The 25,149-nt window shown below is 39.8% G+C and overlaps 1 protein-coding gene across 3 annotated transcripts in view; it reads left to right on the forward strand.

Annotated features, from left to right (window-relative positions):
- The first annotated feature begins 3,875 nt into the window (after nt 1-3,875).
- Nucleotides 3,876-25,149, forward strand: part of WARS2 (tryptophanyl tRNA synthetase 2, mitochondrial) — a 117,480-nt gene continuing 96,206 nt past the window's right edge. Inside the window, exon 1 of one of the 3 annotated variants that reach the window (XM_064282365.1) lies at nt 3,876-4,367. In XM_064282365.1, coding sequence (XP_064138435.1) covers nt 4,278-4,367 — 90 coding nt within the window. In that variant the 5' untranslated portion in view covers nt 3,876-4,277. The remainder of the gene's footprint in view (nt 4,368-25,149) is intronic. The other 2 variants (XM_023547507.2, XM_010589613.3) reach the window with 2 other exon arrangements.

The raw sequence follows: 25,149 nt of genomic DNA on the forward strand, positions 1-25,149 counted from the left end.
AATACTTATTAAAATAAGTTAATATACAGCTCTTTTTAGAAAATGGTGAGCTTTTTAGTGGTATTTTCCCCAATACCAAAAGGTCCCAGACCCTCCTGACTGTTGAAAACACATCAACCTCTGACAAATACTTACGTAACTTGTCAAAATCAAATTTAAACTTAAAAGATGTGTCTACTCTGTGCAAAGCACTGTACTAGATGCTGGGAGAAATATAAGCAAGATAATCTATAGTCCTTATTCAACGAACAACCTAGCTGGCTAAGTGGCATTCAAGAGTCGCCAGGTCACCACTGTGGTAGAAAACACAATTATTACTTCTAATAAAGCCTTAGGCCTGTTGCCATCGAGTCAATTTCAACTCATAGCGATCCTGTAGGACCGAATAAAACTGCCCCATTGGGCTTCTAAGGCTGTCATCTTTACAGAAGCGGACTGCCACATCTTTCTTCTGCAGGGCAGTTGGTGGGCTCAAACCACCTTCATTTCAGTTAGCGGCCAAGTGCTTTAACCACTGTGCCACTGGGGCTCCTTAAAAAAGCCATGTTTTGCAAATAATTTACAGATACCGAAGTGATTAAATTTGTGTTCTGATATGCTTTCTTCAGTGAGAATATGTCTTAGAAATATTGCCCATGAAATATTTCCAGTCATGAGTCCTAGCAGATAAAAGGCTAAGGCCTGCTGGAGGGAATAAAGTAGATACGGTCTTTGGTAGTTTTCTGCTGGTCCGCTGTCTTCGCCCCCCCCCCCCCACTTTGTTCTTGTGTTCCTCTCAGCGTCCTCCCATGCCTTGGTCATGTTTTGCTGACTTCCCCCATATTCTGTATTGCCTTTCCCTTCACCAGTATTAACACTTGTCTTCTATCTATTTGGTAATTTTTCGTTCCTCCCCCCCATACCTGGTAACCATCAAAAAAATTTTTTGTTTTTCTGTGTGTAAACTTTTTCTTGTTTCTTTATAATACTGTTGTCATACAATATTTGCCCTTTTGTAATTGACTTATTTCACTAAGCATAATGCCCTCCAAATTCATTCATGTTGTAAGATGTTTCGAAGATTTATCATTCTTTATTGTTGTGTAGTATTCCATCGTATGTATGTTCCAGTTTGTTAACCCATTCATCTGTTGATGGACACTTAGGTTGTTTCCACCTCTTTGCTATTGTGAATAATGCTGCAATGAACATGAGTGTGCATATGTCTATTTGCGTCACAGCTCTTATTTCTTTAAGGTATATACCTAGGAGTAGAATTGCTGGGTCATGTGGTTTTTCCATTTCTAGCTTTTTAAGGAAGCACCACACCATTTTCCTTAGTGGTTTTACTATTTTACATTCCCATCAACAGTGTATAAGAGTTCCAATCTCTCCATAACCTCTCCAGCATTTGTTATTTTTATTTTTTTTAGTGCCTACAGTGCAGTTTTATCGCTACATTTTACCTCAGAACTTGGATTCTTAGGATGTCAGAAATCTAATCTTGCTATTCTTTGTTATTGTTAGTTGCTGTCTTGGAGCTTCCAGACTAAGGCAGACTAGGAAGAAAGGCCTGGCAATCTACTTCTGAAAATCATCCAATAAAAATCCTATGTACAACAAAATATTGCTAATTCCTAGGATCACAGGAATTAGCAACAACATTTTCCTAGGATCACAGGAATTAGCTACAACATTATCTGAAAATAACTACATTGTAATGCTTTGCTGTATATATGAATACTGAATATTTAAGGCATTTATAAACCTGCATTTTTACAAATTGTGATGGTTAAGGTTGTGTGGTTGTATGTCAACTTGGGTGGGCCATGATTCTCAGTGGTTTGGCAGTTATGATGTAGTTTGGTAGCTATGTAATGATGTAATCACTACCATAATGAGATGTGATATAATGTAACCACTTCCACGATGAGATCTGCTATGAGCAGCCAGTTGGTTGAAAGGGAGTTTCCTGGGGGGTGTGGACTTTCTGGCAAAGCTCATTGGCTTTTGCTTGCTCTGGATTCTGCAGCTGGCTCCTGTTCGTTGGACTTCTGGTTCTTGGGACTTCAGCAAGCAGCTTACCCACTGACTTTGGGATTCGTTAGCCTCCATAACCTGTGAGCCAGAGGACTGCTGTCTGACCTGCTGATCTTGGGTTCACCAGGCCATGCAACTACGTAAGTCAGGAGAAGCCTCTAGCTTGACCCTCAGACTTAGGACTTTCTAGCCTCTATAATTGCGTAAGACATTTCCTTCATATAAATTGATATAAATCTCCCTCTCTCTATATATATATTCATACACTGCACTGGTTTTGCTTCTCTAGAGAACTCAGCCTAAGACACACAGGATACCATATATCTTTATAAAGATCAATCATCACTTCCCCTGGCTTCAGCAATACATTCTTTGGGTTCCCCTTTTATTTGGATTCTCAGGCCACTTTTATTGCACAAACTCTCCGTGGTGCTCTCAAGGATTTTCTTGGTTTCAACTGCCATCTGTTTTGTAGTTTAGATTTCTCTCCTAAGCTCCACACCCATGGATCTACCTAATAGGCATCACATTTGGATATGCTACAAGCACTTCAAATTTAATAGAGACAAAACCGAACTGATCAGTTTTGTCCCAGAACGAGACTGATTTTCTTGGTTTCTCCCCGCCGCCCCACATTCCCTACAATTCTTTCGCTGCTCACTTCAAATTACACCAATTCTGCTTGAACGTTGCCAGTACTTTGTACCACTCTTATGAGATTTTATTGTATGGTTTTAATTTACATTTTTTCTCCCTCTATTCAAATCTGTTAATTTTCAGTATTTGTTCAATGGATGAATGTAACAAAACACACAGGGTAATTATGAAGAATCTCTTCTGGTTATATTTTTACTGATAGGTTCTTACCTGTCTGTGAGTTTTTTGAGTGCATTAATAGAAGCAGAACTGCAGTAACATTTCTCATAATTTAACTCAAAAGCATATTTTCCATCAAGTATCACCTTCTCCCCTGGACTATGCTGGAACATGCTATTTCCCTTCCTCTCAACTTGTTTGCTCCTGTCATAACACCTAAAACAATGCATCATTTATTAGTCTCCTACCTCAGTAGGCCGTACACTTCTTGAAGGCAAGAAATGTGTCTAATTTTTATACCTTCAGTGCCTGGCATATGGTAGGGTTCAACAAGCTTTTGCAGGCTAAATGAATTAGTGAGGCCACAGAAATCCCAACAGACCACTGGCTGCCCTCTAAGAGAACTGGAAGGTCACTAGGAGTCACAATCAACTCCACCGCAATGGTTATTCCTAGGAAAAATCCTCACAACTGGACCAATAAGGAACATCATGATAAACGAAGGAAATACTGAAGTTGTCAAAGATTTCATTTTACTTGGATCCACAACGCCCATGGAAGCAGCAGTCAAGAAATCAAACAACATATTGCATTAGGCAAATCTGCTGCAAAAGTCCTCTTTAAAGCGTTAAAAATGAAGGTTGCCACTTTGAGGACTAAGGTGTGCCTAACCCAAGCCATGCTATTTCCAATCACATCATATGCATGTGAAAGCTGGACAATGAATAAGGAAGACCAAAGAAGAATTCATGTCTTTGAATTATGGTACTGAGGGAGAATACTGAATACACCAAGGAATGCCAGAAGAACGAACCAATCTATATTTGAACAAGTACAGCCAGAGTGCTCCTTGGAAGAGAGGATGGCAAGGCTTCCTATCACATACTTTGGACGCGTTCGTAGGAGGGACCAGTCCCTGGAGGACATCCTCCTTGGAAAGTAAAAGGTCGGCGAAAAAGAGGAAGACCCTCAATGAGATGGACTGGCAGTGGCTGCCTCAATGGGCTCACACACAGCAAGGATTGTGAGGACGGTGAAGGGCCGAGCAGTGTTCCATTCTGCTGTACACAAGGTCGCTATGAGTCAGAATCAGGCACTTAACAACATTCCTAAGAAATTTTTAAAAGCTGCCTCTGGATGGCTAAGATCAAAAGGCAACCTACTAGACTTTCTTCCAGTCTAAAGCGCTACTACTAACATACTCGAAAGGGATTCTCCCTCAGGACAGCTTGCAAAAAGACTGGGTCTCTTCGAAAACACAAGAACCAATCCCCACCCTTCTCCTGGCTCCACCTGCTCTGCTAAGACTGCACTCCCCGGGCTGCCGCACGAACCCCGCCCGGAAGCCGTGGGCATGCGCGGCTAGCAAAGGCAGCCGCGGGACTAGGACTGGCTCCCCGAGCAGACGTCAATCAAGGCAAGACAGCTCCGCCCTCCTCAAGATGGCGCTGCACTTAACGCGGAAGACGCGTGGGTGCTGGGGCTTCATCCGGGCACTTCATACAGCAACCAAAATTGCTCCTGCTCTTCAGGTAACCGAAGGCTACCTTTTTCCCGTCGGCTTCTTACCCTGTCAAGTCCTTCTCATTCCCCTCCCCTCCTTCCAGTTACTTCTCTCTTCCCGCCTTCCCCGGGAAAGTACCGAGCCGCTTCTTAACCAGGGTCGACTCGCCTAGACTGGTCTTAGTTGGAGCGTGGCAACGTTGCAAGGGTGCGTGTTGACGTAACGTCTTCCTGGTGGGAGAAGTGCGCCACTATCTGCCACATAGTCACCGCCTCTTGCCTTGGTTTCGCTCTACCGCCGTGGTTGCCCGGCAACGCGGGAAGCCAGACTGTTGCGTTAAGTTATCCCAGACCCAAGATTCGGTCATTCCTGTACTGCTCTCCTTCTCCTGGTTCTGTTACTATGTTTAACGTCCTTTCCTAACAGCAGGCCCAGAGGCCATCCAAGAAATTAGGAGAGACGCCTCGTTAGGGATTGGGCAGTGTAGACAGTGGGCTGCCACATTGCGTCGTCCTATCCTGGGCACGGCAGCACTGTTGCTGCCGTTAGTCTTGTGCTGGGACCGTGGCATGGCCTATTAGTGCATCAATATGAGAGGTTTTACCCTCATAACAGAGAGAGAGAGAGAGATAAAAATGTTTGAATGAAAGGGAAATTACACACATACTTTTCCCCCCTTTCACTTACTCAGACATTTTCTAAACGTCTTCAAAGTATAATCGCAGTGGTAGGCACTTAGACATACATTATCTAGGGAGACACCTCTGGGAATTAGAAATTTAAGATTCTGTGACTAGTAGGTGTTTTCTTCGCATCCTTGCATATTCATTGTCATAATGCATAGGTGTGAGTATTCTGGTATATTGCAGAGAACACTAGACAGGAAATTAGGAAATCAGAGATCAAGGGCTTTGTCTGCCATTTGCTAGCTGTGTAATGTGAGAAGTCACTTAATCTCTCTGGGTTTATTTTCCTTAGCAAAATGGGACAGAGAGGGGACTGACTGACAGTTAATGTTCCTTCAGACTTTGGAAAATCATGATTATGAAACTAAATTAAAACCAATGAGATTAATTATAAAAACCAATATTGAAGTTCAACATATTTTTTCTTATCTTGTATATTAACTTTCGGAGCTTCAGTTTTCTTCATCTGTATGGACTTCACAAGATTCTTGTAAGGATAGAAAAAAAAATTTTTTTTTTCTATATGGGAGATAATGTACTGGAAAGTTCTTTGTCAACAAAACAAATATTCAAATGTTATTTTTATATTTTAGGCAACAATGTAAGAATTGATTCAAAACTAGGTAAACTCATCAAGTACTTCTAATACTTGAGGGTTTGATTCTGCAAAACCACCCAAATGTTGCTGATTCGTTACTGTAGTTAGTAGTAGCACATTAAAACCTTTGCTTCCAAAGTAACTAAGCCTTAGACCCAAACTTCCCCTTCCGGACTCAACAGTTGAGGATTTCATGAGAATGGAAAATCAAAAGAGACACAAACTAGAATCCATTAGTAATTCCTCAGGGAAGTTTAGGGCACTAAATCATAAATGTTAAAAGATTTCTTAAACCTCTACTGTTGTTTCAGTGCCATTATGAATAAATGGAGTTACTCTTAATCAACTAAATTTCAATTGTTTCAAGATGTAGAATTTCCAGGACAAATTAACATTTTCAAACCTTTAATTTTGCTTTGAGTACAGTAACAATCAAATAAGTTAGTGGGAGCATTTTTTAAGCATAAATCTATATATATTCTCAGCCATTAAAAATTTTTGAAAGCCTGTCACAGTCCTTTGAAAGAATTGAGAAAAGAAACAAAATTATGTTTATATTGTGATTTCAGTATCTTATTTGTATGTAAAGTTTATATAAATACATACACAAAAAAAAGACTGGAAGGAAATAACTTATTTTGCTTTGATCTCTCTAAATAGTTAATTAAAAGTTATTTGTCTCTTTTAGACTTTCTGTACTTTGCACATGTTCTGTGTTGAGGCTATATCACATTTATACTCAGAAAAAAAGCTTTTGAAGCATAAATCTCTATATAAATGTGTAGTTTTAATATCATCTGTCATATTTTAGTTCTCCAAGAGAGATACTTACCCAACAGTAATATTATTAAAATGGCTTAGAAAAGGACTACTGAAAATTTATGGCCACTTTTCCTGTATGTATATTCTTTTCCTCTTGAAAAGTTTCCTTTGAAGTCAAGGGGATTCTGTGAACAGATGCAGAAATATGTGAAGGAAGAATTCGATTCTTAAACCAGATGCGTTAGACATTTTTATGATATCTCATACCTTTGTGGAAAACAAAAATTATTTTGCATGAGACTAGTGCAATAGAAAGAAATATATATTTATCATATGGACGAGTCTATCAAATACCAAGAAATAGTGATGTTGTTTATTATTAATTTTGTCTGTGCAGTTGCCTCCTGAGGTGAGAAGCAAAAGTAGATGAGCCGTAAACCCCCCCAACCCTAGTGCCGTCGATGAGCCATAGCAGTGCTTTATTAAAAACTTTGACTGATAGAGTACTGTGATTCCTAGGTTATTTCACTGTTTTTTTAAAAAAGCAAAATCTTGGGTAATAAGCTTGGTATTGGAGAACTTTAGTCATCTCTGTGGCAGGTTTTTGTCCCTCAAGGCTAAGTTCAAAATAAAATAAGAAGAGAACTGGAATAGCAGTGTATCAAGGCCTACTCATTACAGAACATCTACAGTTTATATGAAAATGGTTTATTTTGCCAGGTGTTGCCTGACAGAAAACTGTTGAAGTCTGACAAGATGAGAGTAGTCAGAGAGTCAGAAGAATGAATATCTGACATTACGTTGAAATGCCGAAGGCATTAGATAAATTTAAGGCTGTCATCATTGGCAAAACACAAAATCCACACTTCTTTAAGCATTAACCTGTAATCGTATTGTGCAAAGAGTATAATATTGATAGCTAATAAACTTTTTCAAGAATTTTTGTAACCATTCAGTTGAAATATAAAATGTCCATGTTTTATTGCAAATGAACAGCACTCTTCATTATTAGATGCCCTCAATGTGGGTTTGGTCCATATTAACCTATAGTTGCTACTGTTAATGACCACTAAGTATAGCCGTTAGTCCAAGTGATATCTGCAAAGAATCACAACAAGGTTGTTGTTTTATTAACCTCTCTTTTTTTTAAACTCACTTATTTTAAAAATAATTTCAAATTTACAGAAAAGTTGCAAAAATAGTAAAAAGAATTCCTATAAACCCGTTATCAAGGTTCCTCTTGTATAGTCATTAAAAACCTAACCTATTGCCGTCGAGTCAATTCTGACTTATAGCGACCCCATAGGGCAGAGTAGAATTGCCCCATAGGATTTCCAAGGAGTGCCTGGTGGATTCGAACCTTAGACCTCTTTTTTAGCAGCCGAACTCTTAACCAACACACCGCCAGAGTTTCCTGTAAAATCATAGCAATTATCAAAACCAAGAAATTAATATTGGCACAATAGTGTTAACTCAGATCCAATTCAAATTTCACCAGTTTTCCCACAGATCCTTTTTCAGTCCAGGATCAAATCCAAGATCTCACATGGCCAATTTAGTTGTTATGTCACCTTCGTCTGCTCCAACCTTTGACACTTCCTCTATCTTTCATGATCTTGGTACCATTGAAGAATACTGGTCAGTTATTTTATAGGATGTCTCGCAATTTGAGTTTGTCTGATGTTTTCTCATGATTAGACTGAGGTTATAGATTTTTGACAAAAATACCACAGACGAAATGTTGTTCATAACAAGGCTTTAAGGCAGGTGCTATTGCTGTCTAGTCAATTCCATCTCATTGCCACCCTGTAGGACAGAGTAGAGCTACCCCATGGGGTTTCCAAGGAGCAGCTAGTGGATTTGAACTGCTGACCTTTTGGTTAGCAGCTGAACTCAACCACTGCACCACCAGGTCTCCAAGGCAGGTATTAACATCTTGTTTTTAAAGATGAGGAAATGCGCTTTAGTTACGTAACTTGCCCCTTGTCACACAGCTAATTAATGGTGGGATTTGGATGGTAAAATTTAGTATTGGCATTTCATATTTCACAATTATTTATTATCATAGGTTTTTATGATTTTCATAACATTGAGTTGGAGTGGTATTCCTAGTGACTTTTCTCTTAGCTTTTCTTTTCCATGTATTGTCCATCCAACGTGCAACATGAGCTAATCAGCATGGAAAGCTACCAGGAACGACTGGTTATAGCCATCTGAAAATTTTGCTAGTTGATAACTGTATCATTTTGACCAGGCTACTCACTCTGTGTGTCATTTTCTCACATGGAAAATAAGGATGTTGAATGAATCAACTCTACAGTCCTTTTAAGCTCAGTCTGTGAGTCCATTTACTTAAAATACTCTTTAGGTCAGTTGCCTTGTGAACGGACTTAGCTTATTAGAAACTCTTCTTTGAAAATGTCTTCGAGTAGCTAATGGAAACTACCGATGATAACTGCTGAAATATAGCGATGGAACAGTAGATAAATGCTGCAGATGCTGGCCTAGCAACTGTCATAGCTGCTACAGCTAGGAAATGGTGATGGCCATGATACTGCTGACCCCTAGACCTTTTCTCAGTATATCTGTTAGGATAGATTTAATTTCAGGTTACAGAAGAACCGTTTGTAGAGGCTTAAAATGTGTATGTCTTTCAGAGAAGGAACTAACGTTGAGTGAGTGCCAGCTGTATGCTAAAGTGTCATGCTATGTGCTATACACATTTATCTTACTGACTTTTCAGAACAATCCAATGAATGATATTCATTTTATAAAAGACAAAATAAGGCTCAGAGAGCTTAGGTAAATTTTCCAAGTCACAAAGCTAGTAAATGGCAGTTCCAGGATTCAAACCCAGCCTTGCCTGACTCCAAAGCCTGTGCTTTTCCCACTGTTGTTAGTTGCTGTGAAGTTGGCTCCCATTCATGGTAACTCCATGTACAACAGAATGAAGCGTTGCCTGGTTGTTGGGTATGCTCAAGTCCATTGTTGTCACTGTGTATTTTGAATGTCCTCCAACCTACAGGATTCATTTCTTAGAAGTGTATTTGGCAATATTCTGTTATCCATAGGGTTTTTATAAGCTAATTTTCAGAAGTAGATAGCCAGGCCTTTCTTCCCAGTCTGTCTTAGTCTGGAAGTTCCACTGAACCCTGTCCACAACGGGTGATCCTGCTGATGTTTAAAATACTAATGGCACAGCTTCCAGCATCACAGCAACAGAAGGCCTCCACAGAACAATAAACTGATAGGTGGAGGGTGGTTTTTCCCACTAGTCCTTTGGTAATCTATTATCAAATAAAATCTTGTGTGAATCTCTTTAGATAAAACAGGTAAAAGCAGGGCTTCCCTGATTTAAGAATTAGAGGAGTATCCACAGCACTGCTTGCTTGACTTCCCTCTTCCCCCACTTCAGCCTCTCTTCCGCCGTACCAGACACTCCAGGGGCCTCTGAGATGGTGCCAGACAATCTTGGATTTTTTTAAATGTAGTTTGGAAAACACTGCAGCTTCCTTAAATGTGCAAGTGAGTTTGTTGTCTCAGTACCACATATGATGGATGGATTATTTTTAAGGAGTTGCCCTGTAAATTAGTAGTTGAGGAGTATTTACTTTGATATGTATGTGTTTTATAATTAAAATGCAATATTTGTTCTATTTATCTTAGGCTACATAAGTATGTGAGGTACACAGAGTCAGTTTTGTCCTTCCTCCCTCCCGCCTTCCTTTCTTCCCCCTTCCTCCCTTTCTCCCTGCCTTCCTTCCTTCTTTCCTTTCTTACTTTCTTTTTTCTTCCCACACAGTTTATTATTGTATAATACGCTAATCCTTGTGCGTAAAGATGATGCTATGGATTCACTCTCAGAGTCACTATTGTAACTAAACTTAGCCTTGAGCCCACTCACAAAGGACAGTCACTCCAGTTCTGCTCTTGATTCTCTTCTGCCAGCACCACTCAGGGGCTCAGGGGCTTCTCTTCTAGAGACAACCTTCCTCCTGAGTTTCCATGGGAGACGTTTACCCGTTTAGGATAGAAGCTGCTCTGCTGCAATGTGAAACACGACGGAGGGAGATAATTTATAGGCACAAGGATGATACACTGACTCCAGCTTGACTTAATTAAACTCCAATCAGGCATTCACCCTTTTCTCTCCATAGCGTCACCTAGGAATATCCTGTCTTTTATCCACAGTCTGAGGCCTAACCCTCTTTTTCTTAACTTCCCTGCTTACTGAGTGAGGTAAGGTCATACCTAAGTCTTCTTACTGCCCCATCACCTAAGTTCTGTTGGTCCTCTGGTCATTCACCAGACTTCATCTTTTAGCTCTCTCTTTTTTAGTTTTCCTTGCTTCACTTGAACTGCCCATGTCCAGTTAAATCTACTTCTGTTGGCTAATGAAGTGCATTTTTGACTGCCCCTCTGTTTCGTTTAAAAAAAAAAAAAAAATGAATCAAGGCACTCTGTGCCTGGACACCAACCAGTTTTCAAGAATATCAGTTTGTCCTCCCCACTTTTGTCCTGGTGTTCTGACTGACTCATTACAATGCTAGGCAACTCCACTGCTGAATGAGTGGGTTACATCGCCTCTTACTCCAGTTCCTTGAGGTGATCATTGTAGAATTTTCATCAGGATATTTAAACACATAATATAGCCAGCTGTACTGTTTAAACCATTTTCAAGTCATCAGTAATAATACCTTATTTTAATATAGCACTTTGTAACAGTTTCCAAAATGCTTTATGTATTTTTTTTTTTTTTTTTACTATTTTAATGGAAATTTTTATTGGGCAATTGCTATATGTGTTCTCATTTAATCTTGAGTACAACATACGCAAAGTTTCATAATATAACCATTTACAAGTTTTATTCACTGATTACATTTTCATTGTGCCTTCCCATTTATACCAGTTTTATAGTGATGATGAAGCTAAATAAGTAAATATCAGTATTCTTTAAAGTTCAGCTGAATGGGGCTTATTTGTACTAAAATTAATGTTGAATTCTTTTGGGGGCCCCGATCTGATAGGGCAGGGATAATTTCAGTTATTATTAAACATGATGATGGTGGGCAGTGGTAATGATAGCAGACATTTTTTGGTTGCTTATCATGTGCCAACCATAGTTTTAAGCACTCGAGATGCAATAGCTCCTTTAATCCTCATAGCGCAATGAAGTAGGTGCTCATATTAGCCCCATTTTATAGTTAAAAAAGCTGAGAAGGTAAATAACTCACCCAAGGTCACATAGCTAACAAGTCAGAGCCAAAATGGAAACCCAGGTAGACTGATTGCAAACCCTGTGTACTAACTACAATAAAACAACGGTAAATTCTGAAACAGATTCCATGTATTAATTTGCTGATAACTAACTGCCTTACAACCTTTAAATCTGTTTCACAAAGGCCGTTTTTATATCTTGCCATGGCAACATGCACAGTAGAAATTATAAATCATACTCTGTTGTTGCTGTTTCTACATCTTGTTTGGCTTGATGAATTACGAGAAAGGAGCAAAGCTGTCTTGTAAATTTATCTCCATGTCTCTATTTGGCTACTGCCACTAGGATTACCCTGTGTAAAATAAGAGCTTTTAACACATGAGTCCCAAGGTGCATGTAGGAAGTTCTGTTTATACACAGTCTATAGCTAAAAGGTCAACCTGTGCAGAGCCTTGCAGGCAGAGGGGAGGTGGTGAGTGCCAAAGCTGATGGATGACCAGGGGACCACTATCTAGGGTCTAGCTGGGATTTATGGCCAGAGTACTTTCTTCAAGAGGTAGCCGAGGTGCAAAGTGGAAAGATAGAAGAGATGAAAGTAGTTAGCGTTGTGGGCCATTTTCTGCAAGGGAGAAGTTAGAATTTTATTCTAAAGGATTCTCATTCCAAGGAGCTCTTCAAGAGGTCTTTAATTCACTAATCGTAGATGACAAAAATGAATTATTACCGATTAGTACATTAATTTGGACGCTCGTGAAGGTTTAAAGTTGGCGGCATTGAGTAAAACTTATTTTATACACCAAACGAAGGGCTCTTCATAAACTTGGACTTATATTCCCCGTGAGCAAAGACTTTGCATGGACCGTTCTACTTTATATTCATTCCGCCCCACACCCTACAAGCTATGTTACTTTGAAGCTCTTCTGGGAAACAGCAGAATGTAATGGTGAAGGGAAATGGAGCTGTTTACCCAAATCCCTGATCTGGATTTCTGTCCTCCCATGGGGAGAGTGGTCTCAGCAGCCAGTTCATAAATTTGCTAAAAGAGGGAAGAGATCTCTTGAGCTAGGGCTGAGTGTGCATTACGAAGGTGGAGATCTGAGGGCATGTTAAGGATCAGGCTACTTGGCAGTCCTGGGGAGAGGGCCAGATTGGCCCTGTGGATACTAGTTACCTCACCATCTTGGTTGTGAAGGAAAATACCTCTCCAGAGGCAACCTTGGCCTCTCCAATGGCTGGTAACTTTCCAGCCAATTCCATGCTGCCAAGCTGTGAAACGTTCAGACTCGGTAACTAGGGAAGCAAGTTTATAGAATATGAACATTCACACGAACATTATACTTGTCATCTTAGAGAAGTGTGGTAAAGCAGAAGGCACGTGACTTCGGATTATTCAGGCTCAGCTCTACCACATACTAGTTGTGTGATGCCGGCCAAGTTACTTGACCTCACTAAAGCGGAGTTTTCTCCTCTGTAAAGTGTTAATAATAATTCTTACCTCATAGGAATATTACATGGATTTGAGGTCCTGCCATATATATAAAGTCCCTTGGCCAGTCCACAGCCCCAATGGGTCGTCAGTACTTGATAATAATTATTTCTTCAGTAATATATAATTTTACTCAGCAACCTTTCTCCCTCTAAACTTATCTGTCTTAATAGGACCCCCTTTCTCCATACCTTCCCCCTCCCCACAAAAAAAAAAAACAAAAAACCCTCAGCTCTAATTATGTTGCTGCTTTGCTCAGAAACTTTTGGAGGCAGCTCAGAAAGTCTAGACTCTTTATAGCCCCACATTCAAGGTCTTCCACAGTCTGGCTGCAAAACACCTCTCTATAGCCCATTGCTGTCTTACATAGATCCTTTGCCTTGGGGTTCATAAATTTCCAAGTTAGCTTATAGCTGTTCCCTTTTACTCCTTTGTTACTGTCATTATCTCTTTTGGAAAGGCCTTTCTTCTCATCCTCTCTGTCCGTGTTCGACTATTTAAAAACAAAACAAACAACAACAAAACCCATATATAGGTTCCAGAAAGCTTTGGTTCTAAAGCTGAAGATGTTGCTCCCGTTGTGAAATTCTGTAGGACTTTGCACTTTGCTCATAGAAATGAACACCTCCTTCCTTGTATTCTGTCTCTGTTTGTGGACATTTGCTTTAAGGGTGGATGGAAGAGTGTGTACTTTTTTATTTAGACCTTTTGTGAACACACCAGCAGGAAGCAGTTCTGTATACCTTGTTTCCCAGGTACAGCAAGAGGCTGCCACTTCACTCAGCAGGCAGTGTGTTCCTGGAGGCCATCATCAGCTGTGAAAGACAAGGCAGGCAGGCTCCTTCTTGTTGAGCCTTGGCTGTGATAACTATATGTGCAAGAAAATGAGTTAATTACTACTGTTAAGTCCTTGGCATAAAAATTCCTGTCCAGGAAGCTCAATAAATATTTATTGAGTGAAGGAATTCAATGAAAAATAGAATCAGTGAAATAATACATGAGAGAGTGATGAGCATTGGCATCGAGCAGATTGTTGAATTTAAACCATCGTTTTTGTGTGTACTTTTATGTATTTAATTAAGGAAGATACTCAGAGATTTGCTGCAGTTAGTAAGCAATCTGAAAAATGCCCCAGTATCCAGATTTTTTTTTTTAATGATTGGAAGATAATACTGATTTTATTTTGAATGATTTTCCAAGTAGGCTATGAATTTCCAACCTGTTGTAACTGCCTTTTATTGCCACTCTAGCCCTAATTTTATTTTTCATAGATACAGCTCTTTATACTGGAGTTTGCTACCTCTGTATTATTTATACTGGAGTTTGTTGCTTCTGTATAGAGAAAAGTGTTGAGACATACTCAGGATTAAAAGAAAACTTTATTTGAAGCATAGTTTTGTCTCAAGAGACTGGTTCGGTAAGTGTGCTATATTATCTACACAAATGATGAGTTTTTTTCTTTAATAATCCAGAGTCTGCTTTCTTCAAATCATGAAGGAAATAAAAAACTTTTCTTGTGTGTCTATACTGCCTTTTTGCTCACTTGCCCATCTGAAGTCTCTTAAAGCAACCTGCCTAGCCCCTCTACTCTATATTAGTATGCTGTACATAGATAGAGAAAACAACCACAAGTCTCACTGCAGCATTACATGACATAGACAGTAAGGCCATTTGTAAGCTTCCCGTCTAATGCAATTTCATTTTTCTATGCACTATGATAAGAGTGGAGCCCTGGTTGCACAGTGGTTAAGAGCTACGGCTACTAACCCAAAGGTCAGCAGTTCGGCAGTTCGAATCCACCCACCACTTTGAAATCCTTTGGGACAGTTGCCATGTGTTGGAATCAACTTGATGGCAACAGGTTTTTTTTTAAATGATAAGAGTAGAGTGATATGATTCAAGCAGAATTTGTATCTGTGTTGTTGTTAGCTGTTGTTGAGTCTGCTCTGACTCATGGCAATCTTACGTATAACAGAAGAAAACGTTGCCTGGTTCTACGCAATCTTCATGGTCTTTGGTGTGTTTCAGTTTATTGTTGCAGCTATTGTGTCAATCTGTCTCACTGAGGGTTTCCCTCCTTTCTGCTGACCCTCTTATGACCAAGGTATTATAGAGAATTTATGGTTTTTTTTTTTTTTCTTTTAAAGTGGCATTTTATTAGTTGATCAGAAAAGTTTTATTGCTATACTTGTTTACCAATTTATCATTTATATGCTTAATAAAACCAAAAATCAACCTTGCATAATCACTGAATTATCACACAATATTATGTCCGTGAGAAAGAAGGGATTAATTGCAGCATCTTTCTGATAAATCCTTGAGTACAGTGGCCAGGCATCTTACAAAATCTAGGACCAGTTGTACCCATAAATCTTTAAAGTATTTTGGAAATTCCAACATTTCAGCATCCACATGATGTCTCCCACACTGCTTTTCACATTCTAAAATGGAACAGAAATTCTTTGGCAGACCATCTGTCCTTAATTTTGATTAGGAATATATTAACATATCTATGACTCAAATAGAGACAGTTTGTCCTTCAGTCTTATTTTTTGTCTAAATGGTAGACTTTTTAATCAGGCTTCATTATACGTGTCTTCTTGAAAGTCAGATGCCCATATTTAGATTGACCACATGGAGATATGATCATCCAGCTTCCATTGGGCCACATGCTACAGCGGATGGGGAGAGAGAGGGTTTCCAAAAAGGAACAGAAAAGCCATGGCCACTGAGGGGATTACTGTTAGCTGAATAGCACTTAAATTGGTGTTTTCTATTAGGGAGATCACCAAAAAAAAAGCATGTAAAGTAGAAAAAAACAAACTTAAAAAAAAAAAAAAAATCAAGGCCTAGGCTGAAGGCCTGAGGGAGAAATCAGAGTTGAAGAACCCAAAAAAGATACAGAGGTGGAAGAAGAACCAACCATTCAGGTGTGGATTCCGAGGATTCTAAGGGAGTACAGGATTTCAGGAAGAAGAAATGGAGAGCAAGATAGTGGTATGATAAGATAAAGACTAAAAACCATTAGATTTTGCAGCTGGTATGTCACTAATATTAAAGCTAATTATAGTGAGATGGGAGATGAGGAGGTGAGAAGTGCCCCTTTGAGAAGCCTGAATGAGAAGGAAGTGTCAGAAATGGGGGAAGGGAGCTTTAAAGAATGACCTGACAAAGGAGATCTTTTGGGGGTGGAGCCTTTTAGGATGGGAGAGAGTTTGAGCATGCTTACAAGAGTCAGTAAAGATGGAAATGTTGAATATACAGGAAAGGAAGGGAAGAAATGTAATCCAGAGCAACTGAATGAGCACTAGGAGAAAGACAAGTCCACTCTGAGGCTGAGAGACAGAGGTAGAGATGAGTGTGGGTCTAGATGAGTTTGACACGAATGGAATGGGAAATTATGGAACTTCAAAACCTGATGGACACAATTTTCTGAGGGGGCTTAAGTCCTGAGGAGATGACATAGATTAGTAGTTTAGTGTGTGGTCTCTGAAATCAGATCGCCTGGGTTCAAATCCAAGTTCTTCCCCTTGATACTTAAGTGTCTTTGGGCAAGTTACTAAACCTCTCCATATCTTGTTTTCTTCATCTTTAAGATGCAAAAGAGCATGGAGTTAAAAGCTTGAACTCTGTAGCAAGACTGCCAGGGTCTGAACCCCAGCTCTACCACTTACTAGCATAGCAGTGTGACTCATGGCTTTGGGGCCAGATGCTTACCTACAAATCACTTAAACTTTCTGTGCCTTAGCTTAGTTTCTTCATCTGTAAAATGGAGACAATAGTATCTACCTCAGGAGGTTGTTATGAGGATTAAATGAGTTAGTACTTATACGTCTCTAGGACGGTATCAGGCACATTATGAGAACTGCATAAGTTAAGAAAAAGGGTTTGATCAGCAGTGTGGGCAGCCTAATTGAGATTGTTGTTGTTGTTACTTGCCATCACGTCGGCTCCAACTCATGGCAATCCCACGTACAACAAAAACATTGCGCAGTCTTGCACCATCTTCATGATCGTGGGTATGTTTGAGTCTGTTGTTGTGGCCACCGTGAGTGCCCTCTAACCTAGAGGGCTCATCTTTCAGCACTATATCAGACAATATTCTGTTGTGATCTGAAGAGTTTTCATTGGCTGATTTTCTAAAGTAGATCTCTAGGCCTTCTTGGTCTGGAAGCACCAGTGAAACCTGTCCACTATGGATGACCTTGCTGGTATTTGAAATACTGGCAACATATCTTCCGGCGTCATAGCAACACGTGTCATCACAGTGTGACAAACTGATGGGGTCGGGGGTGAATTTGAGATTAAAAACCGTACATTTGAGGTGGTAGATTCTACACTGTTTTGAGATTTTTTGCCAAAAGTGCTCAGCTGTAAACGTATATAAGTGAAATGGAGTTTTCTTTGGCTGTTGGAACATAATGCCAGAGGGAGTTGAGATTGCTAATGAGAGCATAGTCCAAGTGAGCATAGTCTTGGGGGTTAGGTTGGGTAGAAAAGAAGAGGGGCCAGATGGAGACTGTAGCACCAGGAGAAATGGAGAAATTAGAAATGGAGAGGCTCATATTTCTAAATGAGCTCAGAGAACAGGTACAGTAGAAATCAAAGCATGAGAAAGTTGAAAGGTAGGAAGTTACAGGCTGAGTAAAATATTGACATTTACCCAAATGGAGTAATTCTGGATGGTGATAAGGTCCAGGGAATGACCGTGAGAATTGGTGGCTGAGGTTGAAGATACCAAGCAACTATGTTTGATGCTAGCGTTTGATGCTACTTGATCATCAAGCTCTATTGGATAATGGCACAAACTGGGGTACAAGGAAAAAGATTGAGGCAGCTTTCTAAGCCTCTAATCAATTTGTTGTTGTTGCCATTGACTTGATTCTGACTCATGTTGAATCTATGTGCGTTAAAGAGGAGGGGAGATAACCACAAAGAGAAGGGGCTGAATAAGTGTAAACATCTACTTCTTTCCCTTTTATATGGTCATGTGATATAGTGGTTAAGCATACAGCTGCTAACCAGAAGGTCGGCAGTTTGAATCTACCAGCTGCTCCTTGGAAACCCTATGGGGCGGTTCTACTCTGTCCTGTAGGGTCGCTATGAGTCAACTCAACAGCCATGGTTTTTTTTTTTTTGTTTGGTAGGATATTGTGGACCATTTGTACTCTGTGTTTCCTGAGCTATTAAAAGACCTTGTTCAATAGAGTAATATTTGGATATGTTACCCTTGTGAATTCGTACTCATATCTAATTCATAGAGCAATAAGGTCATGAGTATTTTATATGTATCTATTTATTTAAAAAATATTCATTGAACATTAATTATGTGTTAGGTGTTAGAGACGGAGCAATGAAGAACACAGATGAAAATCTTATGTTCCAGTGGGAGAGATAGGCCATAAACATGTATGCCGTCTAACTACTGGTATATGTTTTGTTAGATGGTGATAAGTGATGTAGAGGAAAAAATAAGGCAGGGACAGTGAATGGGGACAGCCAAGGGGTATTGTAACTTTAAATTGGGTGCTCAGCAAAGGCCTCCAAGAAGGTGACATTTGAGGAGAGAACTGAAGGTGGCAAGGATACGTACAAGGTAAATATCCGGGGAAGGAGCATACAGACAGAGCAAACAAGAACGGAAAGGCCATGAGGTGGACGCTTACGTGGCATGTTTGAAGACCACCAAGGAGGCCAGTGTGACCGGGGCAGAACAAGCATTTTCTTTATTTAAAAGTGCAGTGGTTAAACAGTAGTTAGCCGAAAGGTCGGTGGTTTGAACCTACCAGTTGCGGAGGGAAAGATGTAGCAGTCTACTTCCGTAAGGATTACAGCCTTGGAAACCCTGTTGGGCAGTTCTACCTGTCCTATAGGGTCGCTTTGAGTCAGAATCAACTCAATGGTAAGAGGTTTTTACATAGCATTTACTGTATATCAGATGCTTTTCTAAATGCTTTGTAAATATTAACTCATTTGATAACAACCCTATAAAAATAAGGAAGAGCTATTATTAGCTCCATTTTGTAGGTAAGGATTCATAAAATAGATATAACTTGTCACACATACAACAAAATGCACACAGCTAAAGCAGTGAAGAGCCAGGATTTGAACCTCGGACTGGTTTTGCATTATGCTACCTGTTATAGTAGCGTGACGTGAAATAAGATGGCTGATAAGAAGGTGGGTATGAGGAGGTCAACTGGGTAGAATCTTATAAGCAGTTGTAGAGACTTTTGGCTTTTACAATGAAACAATTAGAAGGCTTCATGTGGAGGAATGACATGATGTGGCTTAGAATTTAAAACCTCACTCTGGCTATTATGTTAAAAATAGAATATAGGGGAGCAAGGATAGAAGCAGTTAGGAGGTCAGTACTAAAATTCAAGGCAGAGATGATGGTGGCTTGGACTAGGGTGAGTGGCAGAGACGGTTTCATGAAAAGTGGCCAGATTCTGGATATTTATTTTGTAAGAGGTAGAGACAATAAGATTTTCTGACTGCTTAGATGTAGGATGAAAGAGAGAGAGGAGAGTCAAGAATAATTCCAAGGTTTTTGGCCCCAAGCAACTAGAAAAATGAATTTGCCGCTTACTGGAAAAAAAAAAAAAATTTTTTTTTTTTTTTTAGAGATGGTAAAGGCTGCAAGAGGAACACAACTTTGAGGGGGGGCAGAGATCAGAAGTTGGATTTTAGACATGTTGAGTTTAGATGCCTAGTGAACATCCAAGTGGAGATGTCCGGTAAACAGATATATGAGACTAGAGTTCAGGAGAGAAGTCTAGACTAGAGATAGAAATTTGGGAGTCCAGACTTTGTGCAGTATAGACTGCTTAAAGCCATGAGATTGGGTGTGATCCTCTAGGGAGTGTGTTAGGAAGAGAAGAGGTCCAAGTATTAAGCCTGTGAGCATTCTGACGTTAAGAGATTGAGATGATGAGAACAGCCGAGATGGGAGTAGCCAGATAGGTAGAAGAAAGCATAGGAGAAGGTGACATCCTAGAAACCAAATGAGGAAAATGTTTTATAGACTAACTTGGGTGCACACCCACGTATGGCACACGCACACACATACACACACGCCACATATTGTATATGAAGATAGTAAGATGAGGAGTACCAGATACTTTTCTTCACTAATTACCATAGCCTCTACTTGCAGGAACATTCAATTGTGAAGTCAAATTATTAAATGAGGTAGCTTAGTGGGTAGCATTAGGGGATTCATTGGATCACCTTATTGGCTAGTGTTATCAAGCCAGTAACCCAAAGGTCCATCTCTAGTACAGGACGTACCTGCTCCTCGGGCAACGTATTCCTGGCCTGTATCACAGCATGATTTTCATTAGACAGTTCTATAAAACACATGGTGAAGATTTTCCCAATAAAGCTTCATTTTCTAAGCTTCCATCCCTCAAGGGGACATACTCTTTCTTTAGATATGTTCATGTATCTAATCCTGTTCCTATTAAGTCTTGTCTTCAGGGTTCTTGTATTTTTGGAAGGTGGAGGAAGGGAGGGTCACTAGTTCCTCTGATTAGAATGTCGACCTTCTACCCAGAAAAATGTGGACACTCACTCTCAAAATTGCATGTACAGTTTCACAAATCCATAAACCCAGGTTAAAAATTTCTGCTTTCAGTTGACCTATATGTTTTATAGACTGACTCACAGAAGATAAACTTACTTCTTTCTTTTCAAATATTGAACTCTTCTCGTTGCCTCCTCTACCTCTAACTACAAAGCTGGTCTTCAGATCTATGCCATAGGGTTTTTATGTGAAATTGTTTTATAACGAGCTATTTCTGCTACTTCAGTAAGTAAAACCTTGTCTGGAGAGTGAGGCAAACCTTCATGCCACATTCCTTCCTGGACAAATGGCTTTATATGAAGTTCTAGTGGATGTTTATCAGACAACATAAATGTGTAAGACTCATACTACGCAATTCTGAAATTCAGCCTCTTAAGGTGTGAGAATCTTGCTATAAGATGGTGCCGCCTAAACATGTAGGAGCACACACACACACACACACACACACACACACACCCCGTATTTTTATGCAAATAATATACACCTTCTACATTGGCTCGCCAACTACGTCCCCCCTCCCCCAGGTATTTTTATAAGTGCACTGTACTAATTTTTTTTACAACGACATGTAAAAAAAAATTGGCATAGCAGCACTTACGAAAATGCCTTGCAGAGGGAGTGTGCGGTTGGCAAACAAACAGAAGACGTGTGTTGTTTGCATGAAATTTGTGTGTATAAATATATTTCTATACTTGGTTAAAGTTTTACAGGAAATAGAGTAAGAGTGAAAATATTTGCCTGAAAGGGGAGTGGGGAGAGCTGTCCAGAATATCAAGAGCAACACCCCATCTGAACTTCACAGAAAGTGTCAGGACAGCATCAGTAATTAGAACTGATCAGATATTTGGCTGTCCTTTTCAACCAGAAGATGGGTTTGAACCAGATTACCACATCCATGGTTTAGTTTTGAAGAGAGTTGAAGGAGAGAGAGGGAGAGAGAAAAAAGCCAATTATTTGTCTCTTTGTTCAAAGGTCTCTCTTTGTGTTGTAGATCCCTTAAAAGCTCGTAGAGGAGCCAGCCTTTCATATCCATTAAGGTTAGCCCTGAAACTGTTGAATTTGATCTCTTCCATTTGCCATCTGGATACAGTAGAGAAAAAGCTATTCTGCATTGGGTTGCTGGACACCATCCAGAAAATAATATGTCAGGGGCATCAAAGGCTTGAGGCACTTGGTCTAGTCTCTCTAATGATCACAGGCAGGGTCTGCTCTCCAGTTTCGTAGCATGTTTTATTTTTGCAGTGACAATATATATCCCAGTAAAATAGTTCACAAGGATTACTGCCAACTTGTCAAAGCTAGAATTCTTCCATCACATACTTCAAAAAGGGACCAGGTTTTAATTGGGCAAAGCTTGATTTCTAAAATTGAGAAAGTTCCATCTCCACTCATCCCAATCTGTCCCCTTTATTATGAAGAGTGCTTACCCCAAGGACTTTACTTCATAGATTGTTTCATCCCACACACAAATCCCAAATTTGAAATCTTCTTAAGATTGACTTCATTTAAAATCGTATTCATTATCTTCTTTATGAGCAGGGCCCAGTATCTGGCTACCTAATGACCGTGCTGGCGGCTTTCCAGGAATCTGACAACCACATCTCATTATTCACACCAACTGGAGCCAATTGTGGCTGAATTTTATTTTATTTCATTTTTTTTATTCTGTTATTTAAAAATATGGATTGAAAACAACAGCAATGGCATGTCGTTTGGTCTCCACTGGGATCCAGGAGGAGCCTCACATAATAGGATCTATAATATCAGGAGGCATATGGCTGCATTTTAAGGTAGCTGGAGGCCATCTAACTCAAAGCTCTGATAAAGTAGGCTTTGGTTTGAATCATCGCAGGATCTATTTGGGGATGAACTTATAGCTTCTCCAGTAGGTAAAATTGTAGGGAAATTACCATCTCTCTTACACAGGGATGGAACAGCAGGAAAAGTTGCCAAATCCTAACCACAAATATTACTTTTCCTTGTGGACAAAAATGGTCCCCAAGCTGCACCCTAAATACTGGGGCCACCCCCAACTCTCCTGAGCCAACCTAGGAAGCTGGAGATACACTGCTGGGTTCTGACCAGCTTATTAAAAGGGCCGCCATGAACAGCAGCACTCCGATTTTGTATTTTACTCACATTGTCCAGTAGATCCAAAGTGACATCCTTATTCTGTTCCAAACTGTTACTATCAGTGCTCCTTCTTCTTATGATTCAGGGACTTTTAGAATCTTCCCATTCTCCTTTTCTCCCTTCAGATCTCTTGGAATTGAGAAACGACAAGTAGTTTTCCTAGATTAAGAAAAACAAAATCCCTCCAAACCGTAAATCCAGCAATGCAGTGATGACAATTCATAGCAGCATTATACCTGCTAAAATGTATGCACACACTTGTAGCTTCTATTTGGACACTTTCAGGCTAGCCTATCCCTTTTGGTAGGTTGGTGACTTGTTTCTCCTCTAGTGTTTACCTGCTGTCAGATCCCCTCTCTGTTTTTTGTTTTTTTTTTAAGGAGGAACATCTGTGATATCAAGTCATTACTGAAGCCAGACTTTCTGGCCCTTGCCACCTCCTACCTGTGTTACTTAAGCCCTCTGTGCCTTAGTCACTTTATCTATAAAATGGGAATAATAATGGTGCCTGTCATAGGTTGAGGCATTGGTGGTTCAGCTGTAGAAGTCTAGGCTTCTGTGTAGGAGACCTGGGTTCCATTCCTGGCCAATGCCCTTTATGTACAGCCACCACCTTTCTGTCAGTGACACCTAAGCTATGTCCTGAGCTCTCCCCTTCTCTTACCTCACTCTCTTCCAGAGTGAGCTCATCTAGTTCCATGGCTTTAAATACTACAAATATGCTGATGACAAAGTTACGGCTCCAGCTCTCACCTGTGCATAAGCCTACATACCTAATTAGCATTCTCACATAGAAGACTAGCAAACATCTTAAACTTACCTTGTCCAACACAGAACTTTTAATGATGCTTCTCCCTGTTTCCCTACATCGTAGAAAATGATACCCAGTTTCTCCAACTAATACTTAGGATCCATCCTTGGTACCACCTTGTTCCTTAGGCACAGATCCATTCTATCAGCAAGTCTTACTGGATTGCCCATCCAAATTTTTTAGAAATCTGGCAACTTCTCTCTATTTTCCTGTCAAGAACCTAATAAAACCATAGTCCTTGCTTACCTGTCCTCCTCAGGGATCACTCTGCTTCCATTTGTGACTGCCTCTATCCTTTCTTTTTCTTTTGAATTATATTTATAATCTCATAGGAATATTAAACTATGCCTTAAAAAATACAAAAATTGGAAAATTCAAGTGGTATCCACGTAGTTTTAAATTACCAAGTCAAGCTTCTATCCTTTCTTGATCTAGAGGCCAGAATGGTCCTTATAAAATGTAAATCAGATCATGCCACTTCTTACTTAAAATCTTTTTATCAATTCTCAATCCAAGCTCCTTGCCATAGCCTACGAGGCCTTCTGTAATCTGCTCTCTGTCTGCTTTCCCAATCTCATTTCCTGTTAGTCTTTCCCCCTTGCACACGGCACACCAGGAACACTGGCTTCCTCTCTACTTTCGCTGTTTTTATTTTTTCCCCTGGAATATTTTTGCCTTTCTTCTTCTTATAGCTGGTTCTCTTATTCATCAGGTAACAGTTTAAGTGTCATCTCCCCCAAGGAACTTTTTGTGTCCATTCTATCTAAAGTAGGCATTTCCCTATTAGTCTATTATTTTGCCCTGTTTTTCCATCATGGCACTGATCACATCTGTAATTATCATTGTCATCTGTTATTTGTGTACTTTCTTGTTTTAGGTGTCTTCCTGGAATTTAAGCACCGCAATACCTGGATTGCATTATAGCTGTTTAGGAAATACTTGATGAATGAGTGAATGAATTAACTATTTCTCTCACTGATTTAGTGGTCTTAGGAGTCAGTTAATCTCTTGAGATATCAGTTTTTGCATCAGAAATGTGTTGCCATTTGACGTACTGATTCTGCATATTTCCATGTCCTGTGATTCTCAAGAGGAAGAGTTTGGAGGTAAGGAGATCATTAAAGTTATAGTAGCCAATCAATTAGATGAGCAATTTTTTTTTTCTTTTTTATCAAAGTAGGGAAAAAGAAAGAGAAAGGCTCCCCTTTCAGTAAACATTTCCTGTCATTGCAGAAAAAAGGTCAGAAACTGTTGCTTTGACATTTAGAGAGTGAGAATAGAACACAGGCACCAACAGGGATAAAATTGGAGAAACCAGAGAGCCTAAAATACAGTGTGTTGTTGGGTGCCATCTAGTTTTGACTCACAGCAACCTCATGTGACAGAATAGAATTGCCCCATAGGGTTTCCAAGGCTGTGAATCTTGATAGGAGCAGACTGCCACATCTTTCTCATATGGAGCGACTGGCGGGTTCAAATCGCCAACTTTCTGGTTAGCAGCCGAGCTAACCCCATAACAGTCTGCAGC

Source organism: Loxodonta africana, chromosome 3, assembly GCF_030014295.1.
Source record: "Loxodonta africana isolate mLoxAfr1 chromosome 3, mLoxAfr1.hap2, whole genome shotgun sequence".
Classification (NCBI taxonomy): domain Eukaryota; kingdom Metazoa; phylum Chordata; class Mammalia; order Proboscidea; family Elephantidae; genus Loxodonta; species Loxodonta africana.